Source organism: Nasonia vitripennis, chromosome 4, assembly GCF_009193385.2.
Source record: "Nasonia vitripennis strain AsymCx chromosome 4, Nvit_psr_1.1, whole genome shotgun sequence".
In the NCBI taxonomy this organism is placed as follows: Eukaryota; Metazoa; Arthropoda; class Insecta; order Hymenoptera; family Pteromalidae; genus Nasonia; species Nasonia vitripennis.
The window spans coordinates 8468734-8495766 of NC_045760.1; the positions used below are offsets into that span (position 1 = coordinate 8468734).

General features: G+C 40.7%; 2 protein-coding genes across 3 annotated transcripts; one reads left to right on the forward strand and one right to left on the reverse strand.

Moving 5' to 3' along the window:
• Window positions 1-17904: 17904 nt before the first annotated feature.
• On the forward strand, window positions 17905-23845 carry LOC100117960 (dopamine N-acetyltransferase). The gene is made up of 3 exons (XM_001602013.6): window positions 17905-18900; window positions 20713-20982; window positions 21838-23845. The coding sequence occupies exons 1-3, from the start codon at window positions 18688-18690 to the stop codon at window positions 21994-21996; spliced, it is 642 nt and encodes a 213-aa protein (XP_001602063.1). The 5' UTR covers window positions 17905-18687; the 3' UTR covers window positions 21997-23845.
• Window positions 23846-24103: 258 nt separating this feature from the next.
• LOC100117993 (zinc finger protein 622) lies at window positions 24104-27024 on the reverse strand. Of its 2 annotated transcripts, none has more exons than XM_031929805.2 (4): window positions 26474-27024; window positions 26189-26385; window positions 25043-25772; window positions 24104-24966 (listed from the first exon to the last, which is right to left on the reverse strand). In XM_031929805.2, exons 3-4 carry the CDS (start codon window positions 25728-25730, stop codon window positions 24488-24490), a joined length of 1167 nt encoding a protein of 388 aa, XP_031785665.1. In that variant the 5' UTR covers window positions 25731-25772; window positions 26189-26385; window positions 26474-27024; the 3' UTR covers window positions 24104-24487. The 2 variants fall into 2 exon arrangements, with proteins under 2 accessions (XP_031785665.1, XP_016840333.2); XM_016984844.2 differs by having other exon boundaries at window positions 26195-26385; window positions 26474-26655.
• Window positions 27025-27033: the final 9 nt, after the last annotated feature.

Sequence of the window (27033 nt, forward strand, 5' to 3'; positions counted from 1 at the left end):
CGAGCCAGGGCCGCAGAAATTATTTATAGCGGTTTTTGTGCACATACAGGAACTCCTACAGTCGCAGAGGAAAAATTCACGCCGCGTAAATTAAACCGCAGTCACACTCCGCACACAAGAACGCGCCTCCCCTACTCTCGCGTCGATTTATTCCCGCGCGATCGTAACGATAAAAACGCATACCCACGCGTATAAATCAATGGTTAACAACAAGAGTCACTCGTACACCTCAATGAAACGAATCGTTACGGTTCCTCGTTCGATTTCGCTTTTTAACTTGCCAGCTTGTCCTTGCACTCAGCATGAAAGATCGGAAATCGCACGTGAAGTTCGGCTAATAACAAGGAAAATGAATGGAATAAGTAGAATTCTTGGTTTTTAGATGTGCACGAGTGTAGAGGAAGACAGACCTTTGATTTCGCCGGACGTCGCGGAAGCCGATGTCGAAAAGTTTTATGCTGGAAGCGTAGAATATGTCAGTGGATGAGTTGTGAATTTTTCATGAGATAGAAATTTAAAAACGGCGACTCGACGTTTTTAATAGCAGCGTTTGTTTAGGTTCCAGTATGTTTTCAGTGGAAATGCCCGAGTACGGTCGGACGGCGCACCGACGCTTATCGAAAAAGTATACCTACGCGAAGTCGCAGCTTGTACAGTGCCGAATATTCAAGATCGATTTTCCACACATTCTAAACCTCTCGAGCGACAACAATGAAGAAAAAAATAACACCTTCACCTCGAAATCCTCGCGCGTCGTCATCTTGACCCGCATCGACAGAAAAAAACGTCCGCCTCCCGAACAACCGCTGTTTACAAACTTTCGAGATTCGACCCTTCATACGTTCTCTTCTCTCCGCGCTTGACACGGATCGACCCATGTATGCATTGCGACACTCCTCTATACGAACCCACATACACATAGATCTTCGCGTATTAATGCGGAGGGAGAGCGAAGTGCAAGGACAATTCCGGACGAACGGGACGACGTCTATGCGCGCTGCTAACGACGCGACATAAATCATCCGGTATAAACAGCTTCCTCCTCGCCCTCGCCTCTATAATGCAGGTATATGCAAATACATCTGCGACGCAGCGGTGATTTTAAAGAAGGTTAATTCAACTTATATATATATAGCTACATGTATATGCGCGTGTGTATTGTTTCTCGAAGCGAGACTTTTTTGCGCAGCGAAGATTCCCGGGCTATTAGCTAATTAGAGCCCTCTCGGCGCGCGTCTAGGAGCGGCGATAAAAAGCCGGCGAAGATTAACGATTCTCGCTCGCTGATGGGACTCGCTTGGAAACATGCAAATTCTGGGTTAAACGCGTGCGGCGGCGCTTAGTCAAATTGACGCGCGGTCGCGTATAAATTCGCTGATTACCATCGGTTTCGCAGTTTTGGGGTCCTCGTGCGTATCGTTCGCTTCGCGACTCGGTCATATGTGTGTACATTTGTGATCATGATATACAAAGACGAATTATTATTACACACGAGTAGGTAAATAGACTCTCTCCAGGTTGAGCTGCTTCGTAAAAGTTTGAGCAATCGAAGTTCGAGTGCGGCAAGGGTATGTTGTACAGGGCTACGTCGTCAAAAGTTTTACAACTGCGATGGGAGCGTTATAGGTGATGTTGTGGGGATTATTTTTCTATTATGCGAGAACTATATCTCGTTTCGGTATAATATGATTGTAAAAGTAAAAGGCATTCGCGATCGAAATAGAAATTTCAATCATCCATATACTCGGAATAATTTTCCGTCTGTGTATATCAGTTTCAATGCGATACTCTCATCATTGGAAACCCTCGCGTAATAAAAAAGCTTGCGATCTCGAGAACGTTCCGCCCTGATATTTCTGGAAAAAAAATTAAAAATGACATTATTCCTGTGCATATCCGAGAGCGGCAAAAAATGCGTTTATACATTAAATTGAATAACGCCGGCGTGGGTTGATTCTCAGCTCCTCGGTTTGAACTTTACATTCCATTAGCTATACGGCTATCGGGTGATTTCTTTATTTTCTATTTTCATGCGAGAACCGCGAGGAGGCGTAATATGTATCAAGTTCTGATGGTAAGATGAATTATACATCAAGTCCAGAAAAACAGCCGTCGCTATAAATACATATCCTTTTTCGTCATTCATTTACACGGTATGAAACACTTCGATCCCAATCGTATCAAAACTATCAATTTTCCTGAATCCATATCAGTCGCACGCGCTCGCTTTTCGCAAATTAAAATCAAAACGATTCGCGTCGATCGTGCCGCAACAGAACAAAAAAAATAACCTCTCCTCGGAATAGGGGTTAAACCTGGCGAACACTCCGCGGATTTCAATCAAGCAAATAGCCGGCGTTTTTTCAATTTCGCGCGGCTCGTCTGCTGTACTAGCTTCTTCCCTTGAAATGGCCGACCCTCTTATTGACGCATCAAGCCTCCGTCTCTCTATTTATTTCGCTCGGCTTCCCTTGGAAATCGCTGATTCCGTATGAAATCCTCGTTTCAAGGTGCTACTCGCGACCTTTGCCGCTCCGTCATGTGCCTATGTGGAATCCATCTGGCTCGGCAACTCTTTTTGAATAGTTCCCTTAATTTTCCCGAACGATTTATTTATCAGAGTCTGTGTGGGAAAATTTTATCAACATCTGCTCTTTTTAAGGAAAGTTATATCCAACTATTGATTACACGACGCGTCGCACTTATCGGAAGCAAAGGGATCGTTTGGTATCAAAATAGTTGCAAACGTACCTCCACTTACTCCCCGTCAAAATTGCATATGCCCCTTTAAACATCGTCTGCACGGAGCAACAATAAGACTCAGGGCTCTACTTTCAGAGACACGCGCGCAATTTACATCGCCTATAATATATCTTCGGAAAAGAAAACACGAGAGAAGAATCTCGTGTTGCACATAAGATAAATCCAACTCCTCGCGTGTATCCGAGAATAGTCGTCCCGAGGATGGAAGAGCTGCGCTGCTGTGTTTCTCACGCGGCGACGACCATCGGGCGGAAATTGACTTTGTGCGCGCACTTGGTTGTATATTATAGGTATGGAGTATAGCAGAGAGACTGGGAGAGAGAGAGAGAGAGAGAGAGAGAGAGAGAAAGAGAGAGAGAGAGAGAGAGAGGATGTGCGGCTGCAACAGGAAGTGGCTCACTGCGGAATCGAATCGGCGCTGTCTGTGCGACAAAAGTATAATTGCGAAAGAAAGGGGTATAAAATATGACTCTTTATTCTCGCAATAATAAGTTTCTCGAAAACTCGACTCTCCCCGCTAGTATATCAAAGAGCCGAGAGCTTGCAATTATAAAAGAACACGGCGTACACACGGCTGCTAACGAGACTCGTACCTATTATACACTGCATATACAAGCGTTTACAGTCGGCGGAACGAGAAGGTGCGCCTCAAAGTACTTGCTTCGAGGGTCGACGGCAACGCGCGGGGAGACAACAAAGCTCGAACGCTCGAGGATCAAAGGGGTAAAAATGACAGACCATAGCGACTAATTACAATGTATTACAATACCCATCCCAGCTTCTCCTCATCAGCATATTTATAAAACTACCCGAAGGTTGCACACGTGTCCGCGGTCTTTTAGCGAAATTTCGCTTCAAATTACGCGCTACACTGCGCGCACAGCTGTTTCCGAAAAATAATTATTACCGAAAATCACCGAGTGCGTACATCACGGTGCTCCCGAACGCAACATTTTGAAACTCCTCCATCGCTGCGAGCTATACCCTTAGTTAGCGCGATTAATCGCATCCACTATGCGAAGCTTCTGTTGGGAAGCGAATTTTCCCTGTCGATAGACCAGCTGTTGTACGAAAATTCGCGCGGTAATGTGATTACATATTATATTTTATGATTTTCACAAGCTTGTTTACACAAAGGACACGCGGGAGAGTTGCATTTTCAAAATACGCGGCCTATTATTATACGGTTTCATCGCGACAAAGGGTATTTTCGAGAGAGAAAAATATGTATGTCTTCTCTCGACAGAATAATTCGCTCCGTGATGGACGTTTCCATTTCTGCTCGTCGTTTTTTAAAGCAGTTCCGACGTCAATCTCGGTGAAATAACGAACCTGTGTATAGGGCATGAATTTTGCATGATGAGTTGTCGATATTTTTTTCCAAGATCAGAGAGGAGGATCGAGTAATTCCTATCCGTTGATTTTCCCAAGAAAGATATAAAATTGGGATGTACAAAATTCCATTGTACTACGTATCCAAATCAAAGCCCTTTGTGTCATCCGCACTGCGGCGTCACACCTTATATCGCGACGCCTCCTAAGGGCGGAAAATTCACGACGAGTATGACATCAGACTCGGATCGTACATAACAACTGTCCAAAATCGAATCTCGCCAGCGTTTGATACTCGATACATCGGCGGGAAATTCAATTTTTCCCGCGCGTTAACGAAACACAAAGTCAGCATAACTCATTCTCGGCGCCAAATATGCGCGAATAACTTTTTAACCGAGTATAACGATTTGAGAATTTCGGACGCAATAGCGGTGGAGCTTAGCGAGGGCTAAGCTGATTATAAGTTTAATTAAATAAACTGTGTCGGCTGGTATAAATTCAAGCTCGTTTATAGAATCGCGAGCAACTTCGTTTGCCACGAGTACACGTATCGTCGTGAATCGCGTTTGAGAAGTTCCATATAACGACGAGACGCTGCGCGATGTGTGAACTTAATTAATTCGCGCGTTTAACGCTAAATCGTTTTGTCTCATTACGCACCTATAAAACTGTATGATCTAAACTAATGTACACACCTAAACCAAAACCAAAAATTCAAATCCCAGGAAAAACGAATAGGTGAAAAACCGACAAAGGACACTTTTGAATCCTCAGACGCACACACGCGGCAATCAAGCCGGCATTCACAGCCGTCGCGCGGCATATACTCGATCGAGCGTGAATGTATCCGACGGCGGCTCAATCTGAATTTTAATCAGCGAAATTAGTTTTCTCGCGAGCTTGCACGTGTAACCCCCGGCCTAGCTATCTCGTGGGTGCCGAGGATCATCCGCTTACACACACCGGCAACGTCTTTCGGAATCAGGTCTCTACTGGAGTCGAGACGGATGACGACGTGGAAGTCAACATTGTCGGGGCGATGCACACGCGGATGTACATGAAGCAGCGCTTCGCTGAATGAAATCTGTGCGCGACAGCGTCTTAGAGCTTGCGAGTCAGTAGCTCACCGCGCGTGTGAATGGACAGTCGATTTTCTTTTACCCTGAGGCTGTGGTGCCAGGAGCAATTATTCTAATTAAAAACTTGTTCCTTAATGTAAAAGTTTTTTAATTTATATAAAATTCTTACACAATCACAGTATACGCCATTTCAACAGCAAAAGCTTCTTCTCTCCGAGTCTGTATCCCGAATATCTCCGTCTCGGCTTCATAATCCAGTCGAGTGGTCCTCGGTTTAGAGGCGATCGCTTGCTCACTCGCCAAACGCCGAGCGAGCAAAGAGCAAACGCGCCCGAGACCTTTATTAAAGACAGAGCGCTCTAGGTCGCAATTGGAGCGAACCGAGGCGACGCTGACGCTATTCGAGCGTGATTCGATTGCGGCTCCGGCTATAGTACGTACGGAAGCTTGTATAGTACACTCCCGACGTACGCTTGCGTGTTATATGCGCCACAGTGTGTCCGGCTCGAGAATAGGTTGGTCATATATAGTAGATGACGCGCGTTTGATTAATCATGGAAGAGCTTTTTCAGGGAAGATGGTCTAAGGTGGCGCCAGGATCTTTACTATAAAGTTCTAGTTTTAATGCTTGACGTTGCACACTTTGCAAATATTATTTGATCGGGAGTAACCTTGTCGCATTGAGTAGTCGAATAATTAAGCTTAAGCGACATAATGTAGTCAGTTAGGAGAGTTCGTTAATGGTCCTCGACGTCGTTCTCTCTGCCACATGAAGTGCAGGAATAATTAAGTGCAGGAATAATAATACACGACTAATTCGGTCGTTAGCATCGCAAATAGAGGGAAAAAGTCGAGACTCGAGACGAGACCTTTCGATTGCATGTAAATTGGAGCGTCAGTGTTATCTTTTGGATTAGACTGAAATTTGAAAATTTCCAATTGTAATCTCCATGATATTTGGACTTTATTCCGAATGAATAATTACCCCAGAGATATGATGCCGCGATCGGAACATAATTTATCATCAGTGCGATAAGTTTCCATGTAGGATATACTATATAACGCAGTGATCGCCCACTTTAATAGCCAAACGTTATACTGGTAGCTATAGATGCGACTTAAAGTCATCAAAATCGTAAAATTGATCGGTCCCATCTATCCAGTTCACGTCCACACAAACAAAGAAAACATCATTTTTCATCCCGCGCGCGTACTGTACAAAGCCGCAACTCTCAGGCGATATGCACACACCGGTGTGCATACTATAGGCAGAGAAATGCGGGCCGCAGATCGTATCGCCGCTCGGTTTCCGCCAGTAGGTATGCATTACAAACGCTCGAGAGATCGGAGCGTCGCTTCAAGACCGCATTGCGACTGCGGTGCTCGGGAGATAGCAAGAAGCGTTTTGGGAGATGGCTTATTTAATCTCTCAGCTTCGAACGCTGCGGGAAGCTGTTGAGGTATCCTTGTGCTAAGCGATGTACGATGGAGTTTTGACGTTATTTTCTTCGGAGTTTCGACTACGTTAATTTATACTGAATTATATGAGGAAAATATAGAAGAAAAATTTTCTCTTCGATACTTGTTGACTCGTCGAGAAGAGAACGAGGTGAACTAGCCGGCCAATAATCAAATATCGCGCATCGACCCTCGCGAAATGCAATAATCCCGCAGAAAACGAGACGATATTCCCGCTGCCAATATAAGACCAGCTCACCGCGCGTCACTTTTATGCACGTCCGCCGGAATTATCGGCTACGGTATATATAGGCAGCCTCTTCCCGTCAGGAGCAAATAAACTCTCTCTCTCTCTCTCTCTCTCTCTCTCTCTCTCTCTCTCTCTCGCTCGCTCGCGCGAGAAAAATCGAGGATTCCGACACCTTTCCTCTATGCACTCCCTCTTCAGGAATTTCGCAGTTTTCTGTGAAATATCCCGGACATTAATTTTATCCAAGCTTCTGTATGCGGAATCGACAGCTTCGACTATACGAAGTGTATACAGCGAGGCTGCACACTCTTTCCTTTCTGTATAATACGCACATACATACATGTATGTTTGCGTAAGTAGCCGTGTATGGGTGCAGCCTTCCAGGCAGAGCTTTTCGAGGCTGTTTAGGAGAGAGAGAGAGAGAGAGAGAGAGAGAGAGAGAGAGAGAGAGAGAGAGAGAGAGAGAGTGAGTGAGTTGTTTTAGCCCAGTTTAAAGGGGATGACTTGTTATACGCGTATACCTCGCCGCGAGTCTTTTATTTCGCGCTGCGATAATGAAGGTGCTTGGAATATTTTTTCGAAAAATTTATGTGCATGACAGATTTTTGAAAAGCGAGGAGGTATACCCATTTTTTCCAAAGAATTCTCTTCAAAGTTCGACTCTCGCGTCCATCAGAACTTGCAAACGAAAGGAGAAACTTTTTCAGTTAAATAGCTCGGAACCAATTGGCGCGTTCGTTTTATTTCTTAGATCTGCCATTAGAAAAGCTTTGGATCAATATGTAAAACCGAAAAACCTCATTAATTTTTGTATTATCAAGCTCGTGCGTCGGATTTAACGGGGAATGTAATAAAATCCAGGATAAAGCTCTGCAGCTTCTACGTAGTCACTCGCCTAAAGCCGCAAAATACGAAACTCCGTAAGTTTTCTTGAAATAGCAGCTCTTTTGCGAACAATAAACAGCGCGAAAAATTCGCGGAAACGTACAGTAACGATCCCTGTCAATCGAGTCAAACAATGGTCGAACCGAACCAGTGCAAATATCAGTCGACAACAATCCGGACACCCTGTTCTGTCCATTTATATCTATATATCGCTACACCTGCGGGACAGTGTTTATCAAAGCGACGAGGCTTTGTTTGTGCGCGAGCAGCAAGATCGACAGAAGGTTTGAACTATTGTATTTTTGGAAATTCGAAGCTCAAGCTCGGCTTGTCCTACAGCGCCGAGCTTTGGATTAGACAGACGTTTATAATCCTCGAGGGTATCTCGATAGTCCCTAAGTGCATACAAGCTCGAAACACTTCGGCGCTTGAGTCTGCTGTGTCATAAAAATTCTCGAGACTCTTGCTTGGATTTAGAAATTAATCGATCGTTTATAAGATTCGTTAAATTTCATTAAACGAATCGTCCCACTGAAGCTCGACGAGCATAAGAGGATAAAATTCGCGCGAGAAAACAAAGATCGAGCTGACGGTTGTACACATTAATAGATTGAGTGGACCGGTGCTTCGAGTATTTGAATTCAATTTTTTGGATATACTCAAATATGAAATAAAAAAGATGCTTAAAATATTCTGCAAAAATATAGATTGTCGGGAATGCGTAAAATTTCTCCCATCCTTTTTGCACAACTACTTGAATTCTATTAATCATGTAAATCTATTGTAATTTACATACAAAGATAACCAAATAATGCTATTTTTCAGGAAAGTATATTTCATCTCGACAAAAAAAAATGAAAATTGCGTTGCCCTCGGCCATATCCGTGCGCGAGTGTCTGCTGAAAGCAGTGAAAATTTTTGCGCGCAAAAGTGCGTACTTACGCGCGATGAGCCCGAAACGGCATAAAACCGTAAAATATTCAAAGCACCGGAAGATTCTCGGCCGGCGAAATAATAGTTCGTAAAATTATGTCAATCATAAAGCCAGCCATTCTCGTCCAAGATTACGCTACCAGAAGTTTCTAAAACTGATTATTTCCACAGCTGCGCATAGTGCTCCCGCTGTTTTCGAGCCTTAAGAGTGCTCCACACCTTGAGTGACCCGCCACCTAGCGAAGAAAACGTTTTTTGTTTATTATAATTAATTGACTAACTTTATCATCATAAATCGAGTTTCAGCACTTGCAATAAGTATTAAGGAATGTTTGAAAAAAAAATTAAGCAATTAAATTTAAATAATAACGGCTTATATCGTCGGAAAAAGTCAAATTGTAGTTAGCAAAATGGCCACTGCTTCTTAAAATTTGTCCGACGGAATAAAATGTGAATTTAAACTTTTACCTAATAAACTTAATTTTGTAATATTCCTTGATACACACTACACTTGCTGAAAATCACTAATACCCACTTTTCAACCTTTAAGTTTGTTTAAATTATTAATGGTTATTCAGACGTAACGTGGGGGCGCTGCTAAAAATTCGAACTTCTAGCATAAGTGTGGAGCACTCTTAAACCACTTTAACGCTTGTTCGCGCACGCGCTCGCAACTTTTTATGAAGTATATATACGCAGCGCGCTATTTTACTCGTTTTAAGGGCGATGATTATACTTTTTTTTCCTGTCGAGAGCGAACATTGAAGTTTTTCTATTCGCTTCTGTTTTCATAGCGAAGTTTTCGAAAGATTGCGCGCGATTCGTTGAACGATATTTTTTTAAAGATTTTAACAGTAAAAACAGCAACTGCAATTTTGGAAATTTCTGGTTATAGTCTCTCTCAAAGTTCTGCTGACAACATTACATCAATTTATTTAGTTTCCAACAACGTGACTATTACACAATTCATCTCCGTACAGAACACGATATTCAAGCTCTGAATTCGAATCAAAATTCTATTATTCCAACCCGTCAAAAGCAGCCGATAACTACAAGCACCGCGGCATGTGGTAAACACGCGATAACTATACGAAACGCGACTTTTTTCCACGTTACGGCACAACATCGGGTCGTCTCGCGGATCAATTACACATACACCTCCCATACCATGTCGCGAAATCGATCGGCAGCTTCGAGGACCTCTGCTGATTTTCATTTTACGAGGACGAGCGCGTAAGGTGTACACATAACTCGCGCGCGCGAGTCGCGAGAATAAATTTCACGTCAGCTGTCAGCTGCCGGATGATCGATGCACCTTCGCCGTTTCTGCGCCCGAGTCTCTATTTTTCTTTCTCGTTTGCTCCACCACTTGTATACACTTTTATCTTCACTCTCTCGTCTTTTTTTACAGCTCTTTTCTACACTACCCTTTTCTTCTATTTTGGACCGGTATATTTATCGACTCGTGGGGAAATCGCGGATTTTTCCATTTTTAATTCGCTGATCAATTCGCAATTGAAATTCTTATACACAAGACCACGTCCACATTTTTATTCCCTTTCTGTTATTTATGAATTAGATAGTAACATGGGATTTCAAAAAAAGGTATACACGACGATACCCGAACCGATCGATTCAACTCTGGAAAAATGTTGTTGAGGTTGACAGAATAACATCGATCAAAATACGTCTCCCGCACGCATCCGATAAAAAAAGTCAAGTGAGAAAACGCGCCTGCAATGAATAACAATTCGACGACAAGCTTTCCGTGAACTTTGGGCTGATAAGAGCGAAATCTTTGTCGACAGGCATTTTTGCTCCGTAACCCCTATTTGGTCCGACGCTTTCCCGTCGCGAGAATTTTCTCGCTGATTAAGCGGATGTGTTGAGACGCCCAGGAAAGCTTGAGCTCGGAAACGGCGATTCGAACGTATTGCGTCTCTGGCCTTTGACTAGATGGAATTTCCTTATTGTCCGCACACGGTATTGTACTGTATAGCGAAACAAGTTTAGTTTGATGTCGGGAGGTATGAGTGTATAGTTGAATCAAGCATGATCTGTAGTTTGTGTGCGGACAAAAATTAATTGAAGTAGAAACTATAAGGATTTGATCAGACTCAGTTGTGAATCTGTCCTATTAAAAATATTTCAGATAAAAAAATCCTTACTATAGCACATCGTTCGAACAAGACTCTTCGCTTCCTCCGACACGTTTCCTTCGATAATTCGATATCTCTGCTTCGACTATACCTAATACTGAAATCCAGCCGTTTCATTTCGCCGGCTCTGCAGACGACGCGCGCAAAACCAATACCTATGCCGGCTCTCTCTCTCTCTCTATATATATATATATATATATATATATATATATATATATATATATATATATACGCTTTTCCTTTCATAATCATTTCCTCGTTGTTGTTTTTTCGTCCCCCGTCGCAGAATCAATTAGGGGCTCTCGCAAAAGCGAATCGACTGGCCGAAATACGCGAAATCATCGAAACGGCTGCGTCAAAGAAAATAAATCAAATGTTTTCGATATAGATACACGGCGGGCTCGTGTGTTATTACCTTTTCGCCGTGTGTTTCCTTTGTTCGTACATACATGGCCAACTGATCTTACGCTATCCGGCAGACTTTGATGACGGAGTGTTATAATTGATAGTTGATTTAGGATAATATTCCTTGTTATGAGGTTCGCAAAACTTTGCTTCTGAGATATTTCGATGGACTAATTGGCTAAATCAGTTTAATACGACGTACGTATTCAAATGGGAAGGAATTTACACAAGATGAATGGATTTTAACCGCGTATAAGAAAATAATGGTTCCTACTCTTTCAAAGTTTCAAAACTATATATTTAAACCGCAAATCGTACCATTAAACAAATCGTGATAACCTCAACTGATATAACTCACGATTCGTCAAATTGATCATCAAGTCAGATTCTCGGAGTTTGATAAAACAAAAAAAAAAGGTGCAACAGTGTCAACGCGGCGCGGATTTATGAAAAATTACGTCCGCAACTGTCGGGTTATCCATCAGTACGTTTTTGCCTAGTCGATAAAATCACAGTCCCTACCGTCATAATCCAAAAGCTCACGGCGCTAAAATGTTTCATTCGTCAGGAGACTTTAGCCCACTATCGGTGGGAAACATAGCTCAGGCCGTATAAAAGCTCGGAACAGAAAGCTATTCTCGCTGCATTATGCGCACACGCATAAACAATTTGTTCGCCGCTCTATCCATCGGTAAAAAAGGATGTCTAACAAAGGTTGCTTCATTAATTAATAAGCCGAGGTTTGATCCAAATAGACTGCAGAGTGTAATAAAAATCGTTAAAAACGTGCGCTCAACGAGAAGAGAATTTCGCATCGTCATCCAACAAGTTGAAAAAAGCTCTACCGTGTAACGATTCTTACACACTCGTTCATCAGCAGTATCAACTAGTCCAAAATCGCTGGGGTGCAATTAAATTTGTCGGTCGCGAAGCACGAAACATCGAGATTCTCATCAGAGCGCTCATTAGCGCCGGAAAGGCCCAGCCAACCGTGCGCGCTTACATCGCCTCGTCGAAGCTGCACACGTGCTCGCCTCTTGCGCGCGCGGACCAATTATTGTAATGCACCGAGGGGAGAGGGCGCAAGAGGCGGTATTTTTGAAAGTTTCGAACGCTTGATTTTAGCGCTCTCCGGTATATAGAGGCGCGCAGGCCCTCCTCGAAGCAGACGAGATTCTCCCTGCGTAAATGCGTTACGAATTTCGGTTGCAAATTGCCGATGCAGAGGGTACTCCCGAAGAAGTTGATCGAAATTTCGCGCTGAAGATACTCGGCGAAGTTTCTAACGAACTTTACGATTTGTATAAAAAGTAAAAGAAAAAAACGACGTATCGTATTATGAAGTTTCAAACGAAAACTCGATGAAAACTGTACGCGGCGCATCTCTCGAGGGCGGAAATTCCGCGCACTATTGTAGCTGCGAAACTGGCTTTCCGGCGAGCAGAGCATAGAATCAGACACCAGAAAGAGCAATTTGTCACGGCAGTATAGCGGATCCGATGCTACACACCCTGTCGAATTTCCTGCAGAAGCGCGGTCCGATGCATATCGTGTTTATTTCGCCGGCTGCGGTTTTTGGCTGTGCTATATGACGGCTGCGCTGGAGTTTTATACACTGCACGCAGAACTGACGGCTTTATGGGTAAGAGGCGTGCCCTGATTTTTATTTTATTCCGGCTTTATAATAAGTCGCCGGGATACGCGGCGCTCCTTCGTAATACGGTCCCGCAAATTGAAATGTCACGTTGCCTCTAACTGTACATATTCAGTAGACTCTGAATAATTTCCTTTTTATGTTGAAACTTTTTAAATATTTTTCATAGAATCAATCACCGAAAATTGGTTCGAAAAATCTCACCAGCAGCATCAGAGGCAAAAAAACCAGGTCTATACCCTATAATCTCTCGCATCGAAGAGTCACACACAAGAGCTTCCTTATATATAATTGCGGGCATCCATCGAGAAGAGAACATGCTTCACAAGGGATCACAGCAGGCAAGTACACGAAGCCGATCAAAGGTATGCAGATAAGCCTATGCAGTGGCTGCAGATTGACTTTCCTATGAGTTCGCATTGACGGAGATACTTTTGAAAGTTTTCGATCATACTTTTTTTTTAATTTTGGTCTTCGTTCAGCATTTTTGTGAATTTTGACGCAATGCATATTCATCCACTCAAGCTGGTATGCTAAAAAAATGTATTATCTGGGTGACTGTTCCTTTAAAGAGCGAAATTCTGTCGCCCCGCGATAACGAGCGAGATAAAGCGGTAACTGCGATACGGTAAACCGTCAGATGGCTAATATACAGTAGAGCTTGAATAATAATAGTGCTATGAATAGAGAGTAAATATCAAAGCTATCCTCTGTCTATTTTTAGAGAATCATTTTGTTGGAAATTCTTGTTATTCTTTTATTCGCTGGCGTTTAATTTTGAGAAAAATTCAAGTTCGTGTAGATACGAAGCTATTCCTAAGTTCGATCCAAATCCAATGAATAATTTGACGCATGACAGAATCCCGGCGAAGAAAATATTTTTGAAAAAGCGAGGCTTCTCTTGAATACAAAACCTCACTGCGCGTATAACACTTCCATAATTCATCTAAGCCAGTACAGCTTTGATGATTAATAAGAGTTTATAATTTAAAAACAAATCAAATTAATCTTTCTTCTCTCAAACGAATCAATAGAAATGACGTGATACTTAAGTAGCACTTATCGCGCTTCATATTATGATAATTAAAAAGCTCTATCCGAATATGTAACTGCCAATGCCACCTTTTGGCGCGAACTTTCAGCGCGCTTAAAAGTATCGACTGATGTTCCACAACCACCGGGCGGCAAAAGAAGCCGCATGTACCATGCGAGAAGAATTTATTGATCGGGTCGTCTCAAAATTCGATTATTCTATTGGTCCTGTGTATAACGAGCGACTAAATTATTTTTGCATGTACCCATTATTAACTAATTTTTCACATCGCCAGCCAATGTTACACCATTTGCCAACTCCTACGCAGTAATCAATGTCAATAATAATCATATACGATGAAGTGAATATAATGGAACTGTCGAAAACTACAGTGAATTATATTCTATATTATAGATATAATACTATATTTATCACAAACTTCATCACTCTGCAAACTGAATCGAGTCCGCGAGCATCTAACCAGTCACAAATCCCACTCATCAACATCAATATTTTCCAGATTAATTTCCGTATATAAATCAACTCTACAACTCCCACTCTCACATCGACGCGAACTCACACGTCCGTTGCGAGCAATATGTTTTCGGAAAATCACGAACGTAAAGGTCAACCGTCCAATGAATCACTGTCCAATAACGCGAAAGAAAATCACGACGACGACTCTCGCGGAGTTGAGGATCAGCGCGAACCTGTTGATCCGGCGTTGATAAAAGTTTCAAGGCCAAGCTAGAGGCCGAAAAGTCGCGATAAATCTTGGCTGATGTAAAGTTACGGCGACGATAGCGAGGATTTCCCGATATGCGCGCGTGTGTATTCCGCGTTCTTTATTCGCGCGCGCGCCGAGAGCAGAGAGGAAAACATCGTAAGTCCAACAATGGAAGCGGGCGCGCGCCACGTGTTTGCCCCGCTATGTGGAATCGATTTTAACAAATCACGAGATATATCGCTGCCAGCGACGATATACCAGTGTCTTGCTGTTTAATTGAAATCTTATTAGGGTTTGTTTGGGTACGAGCGCTGTGTCATTGATAATAATAATTCATAAATTTATTCGGATTCGAATTTTTTTTTATAACTTTTATACTCATAAAAACAAAAAAATAATTTATACGTTGACGCGCTTTAATGGTTCTATCAAACCTTCAAAAAATTAATCTCAACCCCGCACACACACACCCCGGAAACTTTCCCGATAAAGCAGCGCACAACCCCGGAAATTCCAATCATCGCACCCTTATGCTGTCACACCCTGCATCCCCTGCAGAAAAAAAAAACATCCGCAATAATCACACCTACCAGAGCCGTTCATTCCAATTACTCGAGCGAGAAACGCCCTGTGCAGTACCAACCAGCGCTAAACGAGTTACTTTCGCGCCTCTGGGGTTCTCCCTCTCTTTCCTTTATTTTGCTACCGGTCGACGAGCGCATAATTGAATTTACAGCCGCCGCCGATTATGACAATAGCCGGGCGGAGAAGGGAACTGATTCGCGGATGTCCGGTGTTAAGTACTGCGGGGGAGGTAGAGGCGACTGTGTCGCGCAAAAAAAAATTGCGGAGGTGAGAAGGAAAAAAAGTTGGCGTAGGCGCAAACGGATTTTTTTTGCATTTTTATTTTTACGGGAAATGGAAACTTGATAAGATTGTAGGTTGCAATATCGATTCGAAAGAAGCTTGACGTATACGTGAGAAAGTTGCTATTAAAGAAAATCGCGTGCGAACGTTATCAGGTTATATATTACAGGGGTTAGCTATGTCCGAGTATGCAAATTTCATTTGCTTGACGCGAGTGATAAGATTTTGATTTTGACGAATATTTTGTTCTAATTTTTTTTATAACAACTTTAAAAAGCATCAATTCACACGATTCATTAATCCCAAATTCATGAGCATCAGCCCGTATGCTCAATAAATCACAACAACTTGAAACAAAAAACACAAAGTTCAACCGTAACGACATAATACACAATCCCTAAACGACAATAAAAAAAGCAACGAGCGCACGGCTATTTGCTCGTGGTAATACATAATACATACGTACTGCCATACCGTCGAGCCCGCAGCAACAATGACCCTTCATCACGCGAGTGCACACGCTCACCACTTAAACTCAGATTTATGTATTTTTAAATGAGAAATTACCATTCGCCAGACGTAATAATAATAAAACGTGTCGACTCTGTATCCATTGCACTGCCAGGGCTTCGTTATTATAATATAGCATATCGCCTATTCGTATCGTGCATTCTCGTATCGCCACAAGTGTGCTCGTGTATTGTGTGTATAGTGTATACCTATACATATGAAAGAGAGAGAGAGAGAGAGAGAGAGAAAGAGAGAGAGAGAGAGAGAGAGAGAAAGAGAGAGAGAGAGAGAGAAAGAGAGAGAGAGAGAGTTTCATAGGCAGCAGAGGCGCCTTGAACTGGGTCAATCAATATGATGGACCCTTTTCCGTACTCGCCTCGGACACGCTGCCGCACACCTTTGTGTTGCGCGTATACTTATATACTGACGCTGATAAGCCGCCGCGGGAAATTTAAATGACGCGGCGTCCTTTTTTGAGCTCGACACGGGGGGTATAGCAGCACGCGACATCGGAAGGGTGTATAAAAACGCGAAACTGTCCAATAAAAAAGTTAGTTCCTCGAGTTTAATTTACGCTTCTCCGCAGGAATCGTCCAAGATGTAATTAGTCCGCAGATTCATTTGGTTTGTCTGGATCGAACGGGTATGCGCACGTATCGATTTTTATAGTATTGCCTTTGCATTGGTTTTCGATCAAAGCTCGATTGCTATACAGAGCCGTGTGCCTAGCTTTTCCAACATCGACCTATCCTCATTGTCGCTTATTGTTCTGCGTAATACGAAGCTGTCTCGCTGAATAGGGAACAGACATGGTTCTGCTATATAGAGCCGTGTGCCTAGCTTTTCCAACGTCGACATATCCTCATTGTCGCTTATTGTTCTGCGTAATACGAAGCTGTCTCGCTGAATAGGGAACAGACATGGTTCTGCTATATACATATAAATACTTATATACAGTAGAAAATAGCATAAGAATACGTTATGCATCAATTTTTTTGCTGATTTAATACCTCTAGGCCCTAATATGATTAATTAAAAATTCTTATGTTTGAGTAGTTTTTAAAATGGCAGCTCTCCAATATGGCGGCTCAAAGGATAAAGACCTAACCTAACATACGGGAATTTGAGTACATAAATTCAGTCGTCATGAATCTATTTTGATTTTGAAGCATTATCTCTCATCTCTATTATGATTTTAAAGAAAACAATAAGATTATTTTTGTATTAAAATTTACATCCATATATATTTTCATCCTTTGCGCCGCCATATTGATCACATGAGCTCTCAATCGTTTAAACGTATCATTAGGAAACCGAATTTTCAAAACAATATTACTTAACAAATATTGCAGTAAAAATCGTGAATCTTGTACTTTTGTGTAAGATATATCCTTAACTTTATTTTAAAAAAGGTTTTAAAAATCATGTCTGTTCCTATTCTTCCCCGTACGCGAACGCGAAAGGGTCTTTATGTGCCCGCGATCCTTATTATACGTCCGTCATATTATGCGTTACACACGACGCCTTTCCAATTCTATCATCGCGCGCATATATAGAATCGACTATAGAAGTAGCTTACGAGTGTAAAAATATTACACGATAGACGTTATATGCCGGCGGAGTAACATTACTTCGAGGCGCGAAGCGTACAGTCGTCGTCGTCGTCGTCGAAATAAACTCGGATATGGAAAATCAATTTCTCTGTCGTTATTCCGGCTCCTGTTGCTAGCCCCATCTGTTTCAGTGCTATAAAGTTAAAATCCCACTTGGGTCTCTCTCTCTCTCTCTCTCTCTCTCTCTCTCTCATACACGCGCGCGCGCGCGCCTCCAAAGGGGAGACTACGTCACCGCGAACACACTTAATAGACTACTTTTCAATTCGCTCTACCTCTCTCCCTTCCTATGTGTGTGCACTCGTGAACCTTTGTTGCGGAAGTTTTACCATTACGCAGGGGTTTGGACTGAAATATGTGGTTACATAAAATAGATGCAAATAGTTGTAAGTACGTTTTGAACATCGACTGTCGAATAAGCATCCCGAATATTCAACAGGTTCACCTCTGACGTGCAGCCTCACCCTTCAAATTAAGCAACAAACCCCTCGCGACAGACAGCCCCGACTCAATTCCATAGTCCAACTAAAGCCACCTCGCATCTACTTAACCCCATCTCGCTAATTAGGTCGAATCACTCTCGAAAATCAGTGTACACGCACGACTTCAAAAGAATCTAATAAAGGCCGTTATACTCGCGCCAAAACAGCCCCGAGAACAAAAAAAACTCCAGCTCCATCCGGAGCACGCGCGCGTGCCAGATACATCAAAAAGGGAGCCCCTCTCTCTTTCTCTGTCCAGGGGCGCAGTAGAGAGAGAGGACGGAATTAAAGCTCACATGCGCACTCGACTCAGTCTCCGCACTAGGAGCCGGAGAGAGTCAGTCGCTCTCCTGCGCTCCGACGCACACGACACACCTCGTACCTACGTTAGACATCACCGAAGCGAGTATTTTTCCCGTATACACAGTAGACGCTTGTCCCAGCTGATTCGGGGCAGAGAGAGAGAGAGAGAGAGAGAGAGAGAGAGAGAGAGAGAGAGAGAGAGAAGAAGAAGAGATTGGAAAACTGAGCGAGATGTCGTCGGCCGGTCTGCACTGCGAGCTAGTGCCGGCCGACCGGTATCAGGATGTCATAGAGCACCTCAAGTACAACTTCTTCGCGGACGAGCCGCTTAACCGGGCCGTAAGGCTCTGCCAGAGGGGCGAGGCGCACGTCGAGCTCGAGAGGCACTGCCTGCTGACTCTGGCTCAGGAGATGTCACTTATGATCGTCGACGAGGACGGAAAGGTATGGTTGGATTGCTAACCCGTAGCTTTAGACTGTATATGGCGATGCTTGCGGGGTTTGTTTACATCGGTGGGGGGGAGGGTTGCTTCTTTTTTATTGAACATTTTCGGTGCGAGTTGTTTACCTCGCGGATCGATCGAATATAAATATGAAATTAATTCCCTCTGCGCGGTATCGAGTTGTACGTATAACCTACCCACGGAGAGGAAGCGATGGGTTTATGTAAATACTGCAAAATTAATTAACTGTGCTATCGACTGAAACTCGCACCTATTTCAAGAAGCGAGATATACGACCCTGTGTAAATATTCGAGAAAAGGGGGTCGTATGGAGATTTGGGTTATACACTTTTCAAACATTAATAATTCCACGTTATGAGAGGGTGCGACTATAAATAGAGCGAATTCTGCATAAAAGATACACATAATCGGCTAAAACAACGCGAAGAAAGGTAAAGGAGTCGCCATCGCACTTCTCAGGGGTCGCGAGTTAATCCCTACTTTCAAGCTGGCTTATGATTAATCTCCGGGAGTCACGTACACCATCCTGATTGATGACGTTTTCATTCCCCCGAGGAATTACTTCCTGCAGGCTTAGCCTAATGAGACTGCAATTTTCGTGCTCGTGGAACATTCCGTCCCTTGTTTTATTTTTTCTTCAACTTCAACGCGAATCCTTTGAATTTCCACATCGAGTGCGCGTATCGATCGTCGATTTAGACTCATCTGATCGGTTAAGGGTTGAAGGAAGCACGACTATTTATAATCGTGTAAAAATAAAACTCGCTTAAAAAAAACTCCGAGCACCTGATAATTCGCTTGAGTAACCATCGTAGTTTTCTTTATAGATCGCGATAATATTTGTGCGGCTCTTTGCTGTGCAAATCATAGATAATGTTCCATTACAGCTAAAATTAGCGAAATAAAACCTTCGCGGCGAAAATAGTTCTTTTGAATATATAACTGATCTCGCGCGCGCTTTTCTTTTATCATTTCACTGTTGAACCCGAGCGACAGTAAAAAAGATTCACGCGAGCGTTCAACAACAATTTTGAATGTTTAAATAATGTGTTGAGATTTTTTTTAAATCGCCAAACTTTAACACTCTATGACGCGGGGTTGATAAATTTTCCTGTGTAAAATGACTACTCCTCTCTGTTCTCTTCGCGTTGTCCCTGTTTTTAAACTTGTAAAGGGTCACGGAGTTTAACTTTCTCTATTGGATATTGATTTATTTTATATAAAACGATCGGGATATTCAGTTTATACGAATATTCTGCTGTTCTTGTATAAAATGTATAAAACGATGGCATTCTTCGGTACTTGTATCAGTATAAATTTCGCTAAGAATTCCGCACCATGACTACACTTTCAACTCGAGCCCCGATAAATTGTGCAATTGTGCCGTTATCAAATTTTCGAATACCATTCAACAGCTATACAAGTGCTTAGTGAATTCGAAATTTCAATTTACGGCCCTTGACGAACAGGCATTGTCAGGCAAGCAGTATCACTCACTTTCGCTCCTTCCTCTATGCTCAGACTCGAGCGTGATATATATATATAGTCTAGCTGTTGCTGTACGTGTAATAACGAACTGAAGGGAGCAAGAAATTTTTTATACGCCGTTATACGCACAGTTCTATGCTCCATTTCTAATGAAAAATTCTTTGTGCTGCACAACCCAATTGCTTAAAGCTTTAATTATGACTGCAAGCACGGGTTTTCAACCCCTGCAAAGTATGGAAAAAAGAGAGCTTCGTTTTCGTCGGTAAAACAGAACGTCAATAACCGAAAGGAAAATTCATTTTAGATTGCAGGAACAGCGCTGAACGGTATCATAAAGAAAGGCGAGCGCGAGGAGTGTGAGCGTCGGCTGGCCGAGCTCCAGGACGAAAAGTTCAAGAGTATCTTTGGTTTGCTGTACAGCATCAATGAGAAAGTGGACCTGTTCGACAAATACGACGTCGACGAGCTGTTCGAGTGTCGCATTCTGAGCGTCGACGAGAGCTACCGGGGTAGGGGACTAGCAAACCTGCTCGTCGAGAACAGCGTTGAGGTTGCCAGAAATAATGGCTTTAAGGTAGGTGGGAGACTTTTTTATAGAAGTAACTTATTTGATATAATTGTCGAGCACGAAGGTGAAAGGGGGTGATTACTAAACTTTGATACCGCCCTATGTGATGTATCTATCTATTCTTCAATACATTTATTTTTACGAACATGTTCATTGTAAATGAACCGCAGTATCATATCTGTTGAAGGTCGTTTTAAGAGCATGTTGATGTTTTAATGATTATAACAACTCTAATTATACATCTATTCAAACGCAGATAAATGGTGTAATTTTGTTACTCGATGCAGCGTGAAACATCCTTACACTTTTACAATTTTATTTTTAACGATATGATAATACTATTTGAATGTATAAATTGTCACTATGAAATTGAGTTACTCCTTACTTGTAAATAGTTCACGAAGCCATCAAAAACTTGTTCGTACTCATAACCGACGTTTTTTACGATATAATAAGAAGGGCGTGTCTGCCTGACTTGTATACAGTGCGAAACATCTAGGAAAGTAATTACACGGAGCTGCACTTGGTACGGAAAAAAAAAGCCGAAAGCTCGTCTTTCTAGCATAACACCTCACTTCTCTCTTCAGCTCCCCGATGTTCGCCTCAATGATCTCTATGTTTCAGCATGTTTTCCTAAAATGCATGGAATGAACCCGGACTCTAATGCCTCACACTTAAATATCTCGGTACTTTCGAACAAAACGAAAAGCATCCCTTTGTCTATCTCACTGTCTCTACTTCGCTTTAAAAGCTCGTTGCCATTATCGATCGAGCCGAAAATGTGTATACATGTATGTATGTACAAGAGCGACTGTACAGGCGTGAAATAAAAATGACGCCATTGTTTTGACGCTTCCGCAGGTGATAAAGGCCGACGCGACGGGAATCTTCTCTCAGAAATGCTTTTTGAAGAGCGACTTCGAGGTCATCACTGAGATTCCCTACTCGGAGGTGGAAGAGAATTTGAGGCCTGGGCCACCTCACGAAGCACTCAAACTCTTGGTCAAGATTCTGGACTAAGGGAAGACGTGAAGAGACTTCGTGATGGATCGAGTGGACGTTGTTTGGATTTGGGGGAGCGAACGGTCTTGAAATTTGTTTTTTTTTCGCGCCTTGAATCAGTAGAATTCCATTTCTTATTTGTCTGTACTTCTGTCGACAATTCCATTTTTGATTGTCTCTACTTGACGCACAACAACATTAAGTGTAAGTAATGCAAGTCTCGCTATGGTCAGACCACATAATTCTTAACTTGGAAAGATTGTAAGAGGTTTAACATTTATTTTTGAATTATTCATATGACGATAAGCCTGGAAGTCGATATTTTAACGACGCTTTTATGGCGAGCGTTAAGGGAGTCGAAAGAAGCTTGAAATAGTCAAGACGAGTCTTATAACGATCATCTGAAATTTTCTTGCAATTTTTTTATGAATAAAACTATTTTTGATGAAAGTCGCATATATTTTCAACAGTATTTACTTGTTTTAAACAACAATGTAACTCAATGTCAAAGATTAAGCAAGTTCAGAGAATATATAGTAAAATTTATTAAAGAAAAAATCACTTTGCAAAACTTAATTTTTATTTGACAATTCTTTGAAAACAGTACTAAATTCAACATTAAATTGGTGTTAAATATCGTCTTTGCACGTGTGACAATACAGCTCTCTAATATATAATAATTATACCGTGTATTAGCTGAAGTTAACAACAAACGTTGTCTATTAAATGCATGTCGGTGTCTAAGAAAAGAGCTGAACTGTTGTAGGTAGTATCTGCGATACAAAATAAATATGCGTACATATTTAAAAAAATGAAAAAATTATATGAAGTTGCGTTTTTTATACAAACGAATTTCAACTTTTCAAACATTTGGTAACTTTTTCCGGCGCACATTTGCGAAAATTTCAATATAAATTGTTGTCAATAAATATATACTACTGCCTTTTGTGTGCACAAAGTGCAACACGTTGCGAAATTACCGAAACAAGTTCAGTTTCGATTTACGATGAAATTAACTCGTTATCTACTGTTTCTTCATTTGATATAATTTCTAATATTATTCGTACTGTAGTTCAATATTTGAACCAAAGATCTTTGCTTTTTGTAGGTGTGATGAGATTTACAAAACAAAAAAAGCAGAAAAAAGTTAAGGTTGTTGAAGATGTTATATACCTTCATGTTCGAATATACTTGTGATATGTAACTAAAATATAACAGGAATAATAAGCAAAATGTGTAAAGTCGACGTAATAAAAAATATTGAAAGTGAATATTTTCGACTTTAGAGTTTCACGATCCGCGCGTTTTTACATCCCTCGTTACTTTAACAAACATTCCAAAAGTTGATCTTTGAAGACCTTTAGTCTGATGTTCAGAGAACGGTATACAATGATTTTATAGTTATGATTTCTACAAGCGTATACAGATTAAGAAGAAAACAACAGTATTAATAATTGTTGAGAAACATAAACGCATAATATCCAGTAATCGCACCAAAAAATATGAAGTATATTTTTCTCGCAGCGATGGTTGCGTGTGAAAAGTTTAAAAAATATATCAGCACTACTAAATTATATATCTATCTCCATCAACGAATTCAGTGTCGGTGACACGTGAAAGTCGAATTATATTTCCAGGTGAACATTGACAGAATGTTGTAAAATTATATTAAAAAGGTGGTTTAAATGAAAACGCAGGATCCTTTGTAAAAGAAAAAAATGTATTCCAGTATCGGTGATAAGGGGACACAACAATAATGTACAATATCCAGATATTTTTGTTGGCAAAGTAAATATTGTAAAGAAAGTATTAGATACCTCAAATTATTTTGTAAGGATGTCCATTAAATAAATATTCAAGTTTATTACATCATCGATTTATTTAAAAATCCATCCTCCGATTATTCAAACAAACGTAACAAATCTTAATTCGCAAAAATGTTTTGAATTATTTACGATTCCATAAAATGATTAATAAAAATGCACAATTTTGTTATTTCGACAGAAAAAAATTCAGACTTAGTTGCTATCTTGTATAAAATAATATTATGTTGTAAGTAAAAATTTTTATTTTTAACTATGCAATATAGTATATTATTTGATGAGTCACTAAAAGAACTCTAAAGTTAAAAATGTAACAGGCTATTCTTTATTAATGCAATGTAGACAATTATTAAGTCACAGTTTATATCAATCTTATTGTACAAAAAGTACCTTGTATCTAAATCTGTACAAAAACTTCAAATACTGCATTATGAAGTTTACTTAAAGTTTAATTAAAATAACAAATCTGCAAATGCTCAAGAGTCAATACCCATAATTTACATGTTGAATTTGATAATCACTAGCTCTACCATTTGAACTAAATTTTCAGAGTCCAGTACTTGTAGATTATTACTTTCAATAGTTATATAAATATATATATATATATATATATATATATATATATTTTTTTTTCAAAAGTAATACAGAAATTGATATTTCTTGAACGGAAAGTAATGAATGAAATTTTAGAAATTAACCTGCTGTCTGAAGTGGCATTGCAGTTTGTTTGCCTTAAAGTTTAATTTAGTGGAGTATTTTTGTTGTATCCTCTGCATGTACTTGATATCTATTGCCTTTTGTTTGATAGCTTCTTTCTGGGTTCCAGTCCAACCTAAGGCTCGGTACATGCACAAGACTTTCCTAAGTTTCTCATTCCTAGGTATGGCCAGGGCTCGGTTAGGGTCCAAACTCTGTTTGTAGTAACGCATAAGGGATCGATGACCTATTACAGAGCCTGATGGCAAGACAAGTTGATAATCACTGTCATCCAACTCGGGTATTTCTACTTCCGCGTTAGGATCTGAAGATTCGTGGTCTGGATAACTAGCAGAGTAATCATAAAATTCTGCATATTCTGCTAGTGCTTCACCTTCATGCAACATCTTACAATGGCCCTTATCCAACATGTGAGCTCTTGCAGCCTCAGCACTTCTGAATGCCTTGCCTAGTTTGAACAATTTAGACATTAAATTACATGTTATAAATTTTAAAAATGATAAAGAAAAATTTAATGTTCTCACCTTTGTCATTGCACCATAAGCACATGTAGCCTGCAAAAACTTTCTGGCCCAGATACACAAGTAATCCCTTAATGTCTGTACAGAATTCAGGATCAGGGATAAAGAATGAATGAGCTGTTGTCATGTGCTTTAGATTCCGCACCCAACTTTTACTGTGATGATTACAAAACAAACAGTCATTGTTCACCACAGGGTTTTCTGTATCTTCTAACCATTCATCAGAATCCACGGATTCCACATCCGAATCAACTTCGATTTCCATGTCATTTTCAGGTCCAGCACTTTCATTACCATTCTTCATTCTCTTCACAGGTGCACTTCCAGCTGGCTCTTCAGTATCCAGTTTCATTGGTTCATCTTGGTCTAATGAAAGTTCACTGTTCGATCGACTACCTTTTTCTTTCTCTTTATGCTTTTTAGACACTAAATGATTGTCATACTGATTTTGCGTACTGAATGTTTTTCTGCAAACTTTACAGGCTAAAGTTTCTTTACCTCTATTTACTTCATCAGCTTTACTGCGCTGTGCAATCACTCTTTTTTGAAAGTCTTCAACTGTCACAGGTGGAAGCTCGGCTACTTTTCTTTTTAAATTATAACGATGCCAATCTGATTTGTAGTGCTGTCTTTGTACCTCTAGATCTCGAAAGGCGACACGACAAGTGATACAAGTGTACGTTGAAGTCATGATGAATCTATCCGTACTACCTTATGGTTTGATGGATCTAAACTGTTAAAAATTGATAAATTTCATTCAAAATTTGTTTCTTATAACTGTGATTGAACAATGTCTGTATTTCAATAAAATAATATCATCTACACTTTGTTTCATCCTATGTTTTTCATTACAAAATCTTGTATAATTTTTGTAACTCAAATAAAATTTGTTTCCAAAAAGTTAAAAATCAATAAATACATCTTGAATTGAATACCAAAAATTGCTCAATAAATTATGGTTCTTGCCAATTATTTTTAGTATATCAATAATTATAGAAGACAAAATCTTACAGATGTGCAAAAATTCAAATAAACGTTGCAGAAAAGCAACTAAGTACAGAAGAAAATGTAAAACAAAGTAGTATATGTATATATCAGAGACATTGAACACTAGGTAGCAATGACGGTTGAAAAATAAAGTTTAATTACTTATACCCTTCGGCTCAACACGTATTTAAAACAATCGCAGTTGCTGCCAATTACGAGATTAACCACAACGTGCGCAAGTGTCATCACGTGCGCTAAACAATTTTCAATACTTATTCACGTATGCCAAGAATTTGGAGGTTAGGTCGACATTCGCGAGTTCAACTCTCTTTCGCGCAGCTTCGTGCAACTCCGAAGATCTGTCGAAAAAGAAAATGCGTTAGAAGTCGTGGATTTTCGAGTTTGCTGACTTGCAAATTGATAAAGTCATTGCGAAATTTTACGTACCGTGTACCGTGTAAAATTCAATAAACATCTACGTATATGAGGCTCAGTTTGCGCAGTACCCGAGTAACTTACTAGAGTCTAGACTTAACTGTACTTACTCGTGGACTATATAATTACTAGATTGTCTTAGTTACTTTTTTAGGGCATTCGGGAAGTTCAGACTTCAGGTTGACAAGACTATCAATACTTTATCGATCAGTACTTATAAGTAAATAAATGTCCTACATTACGCTATTTTTTTTCGATCTCACTTGAAATCAATCTCATAAATGGGTACGTAATCAAATCATTGAAAAATTTTTAATACTCTCTCATTTAACTAATTCAAAAATATCTTCAATAGAGCTTTCGGAAAATATGCCTAAACTGCAAAAGCTCTTATACCCCCATAGTGTTTCACTAATCCGCAAAAAGTATGATATCTAAGTTATATTTTATATCAGACAAAACAAATTAAATGAAACTCACGTTCAAATCTCGCGCTGTAACTCGCGATCAAAACAGCAACTTCCGCGCAAAACACAAAACGCACTCGCGACTCGCGAGAACTCTACCCGGAC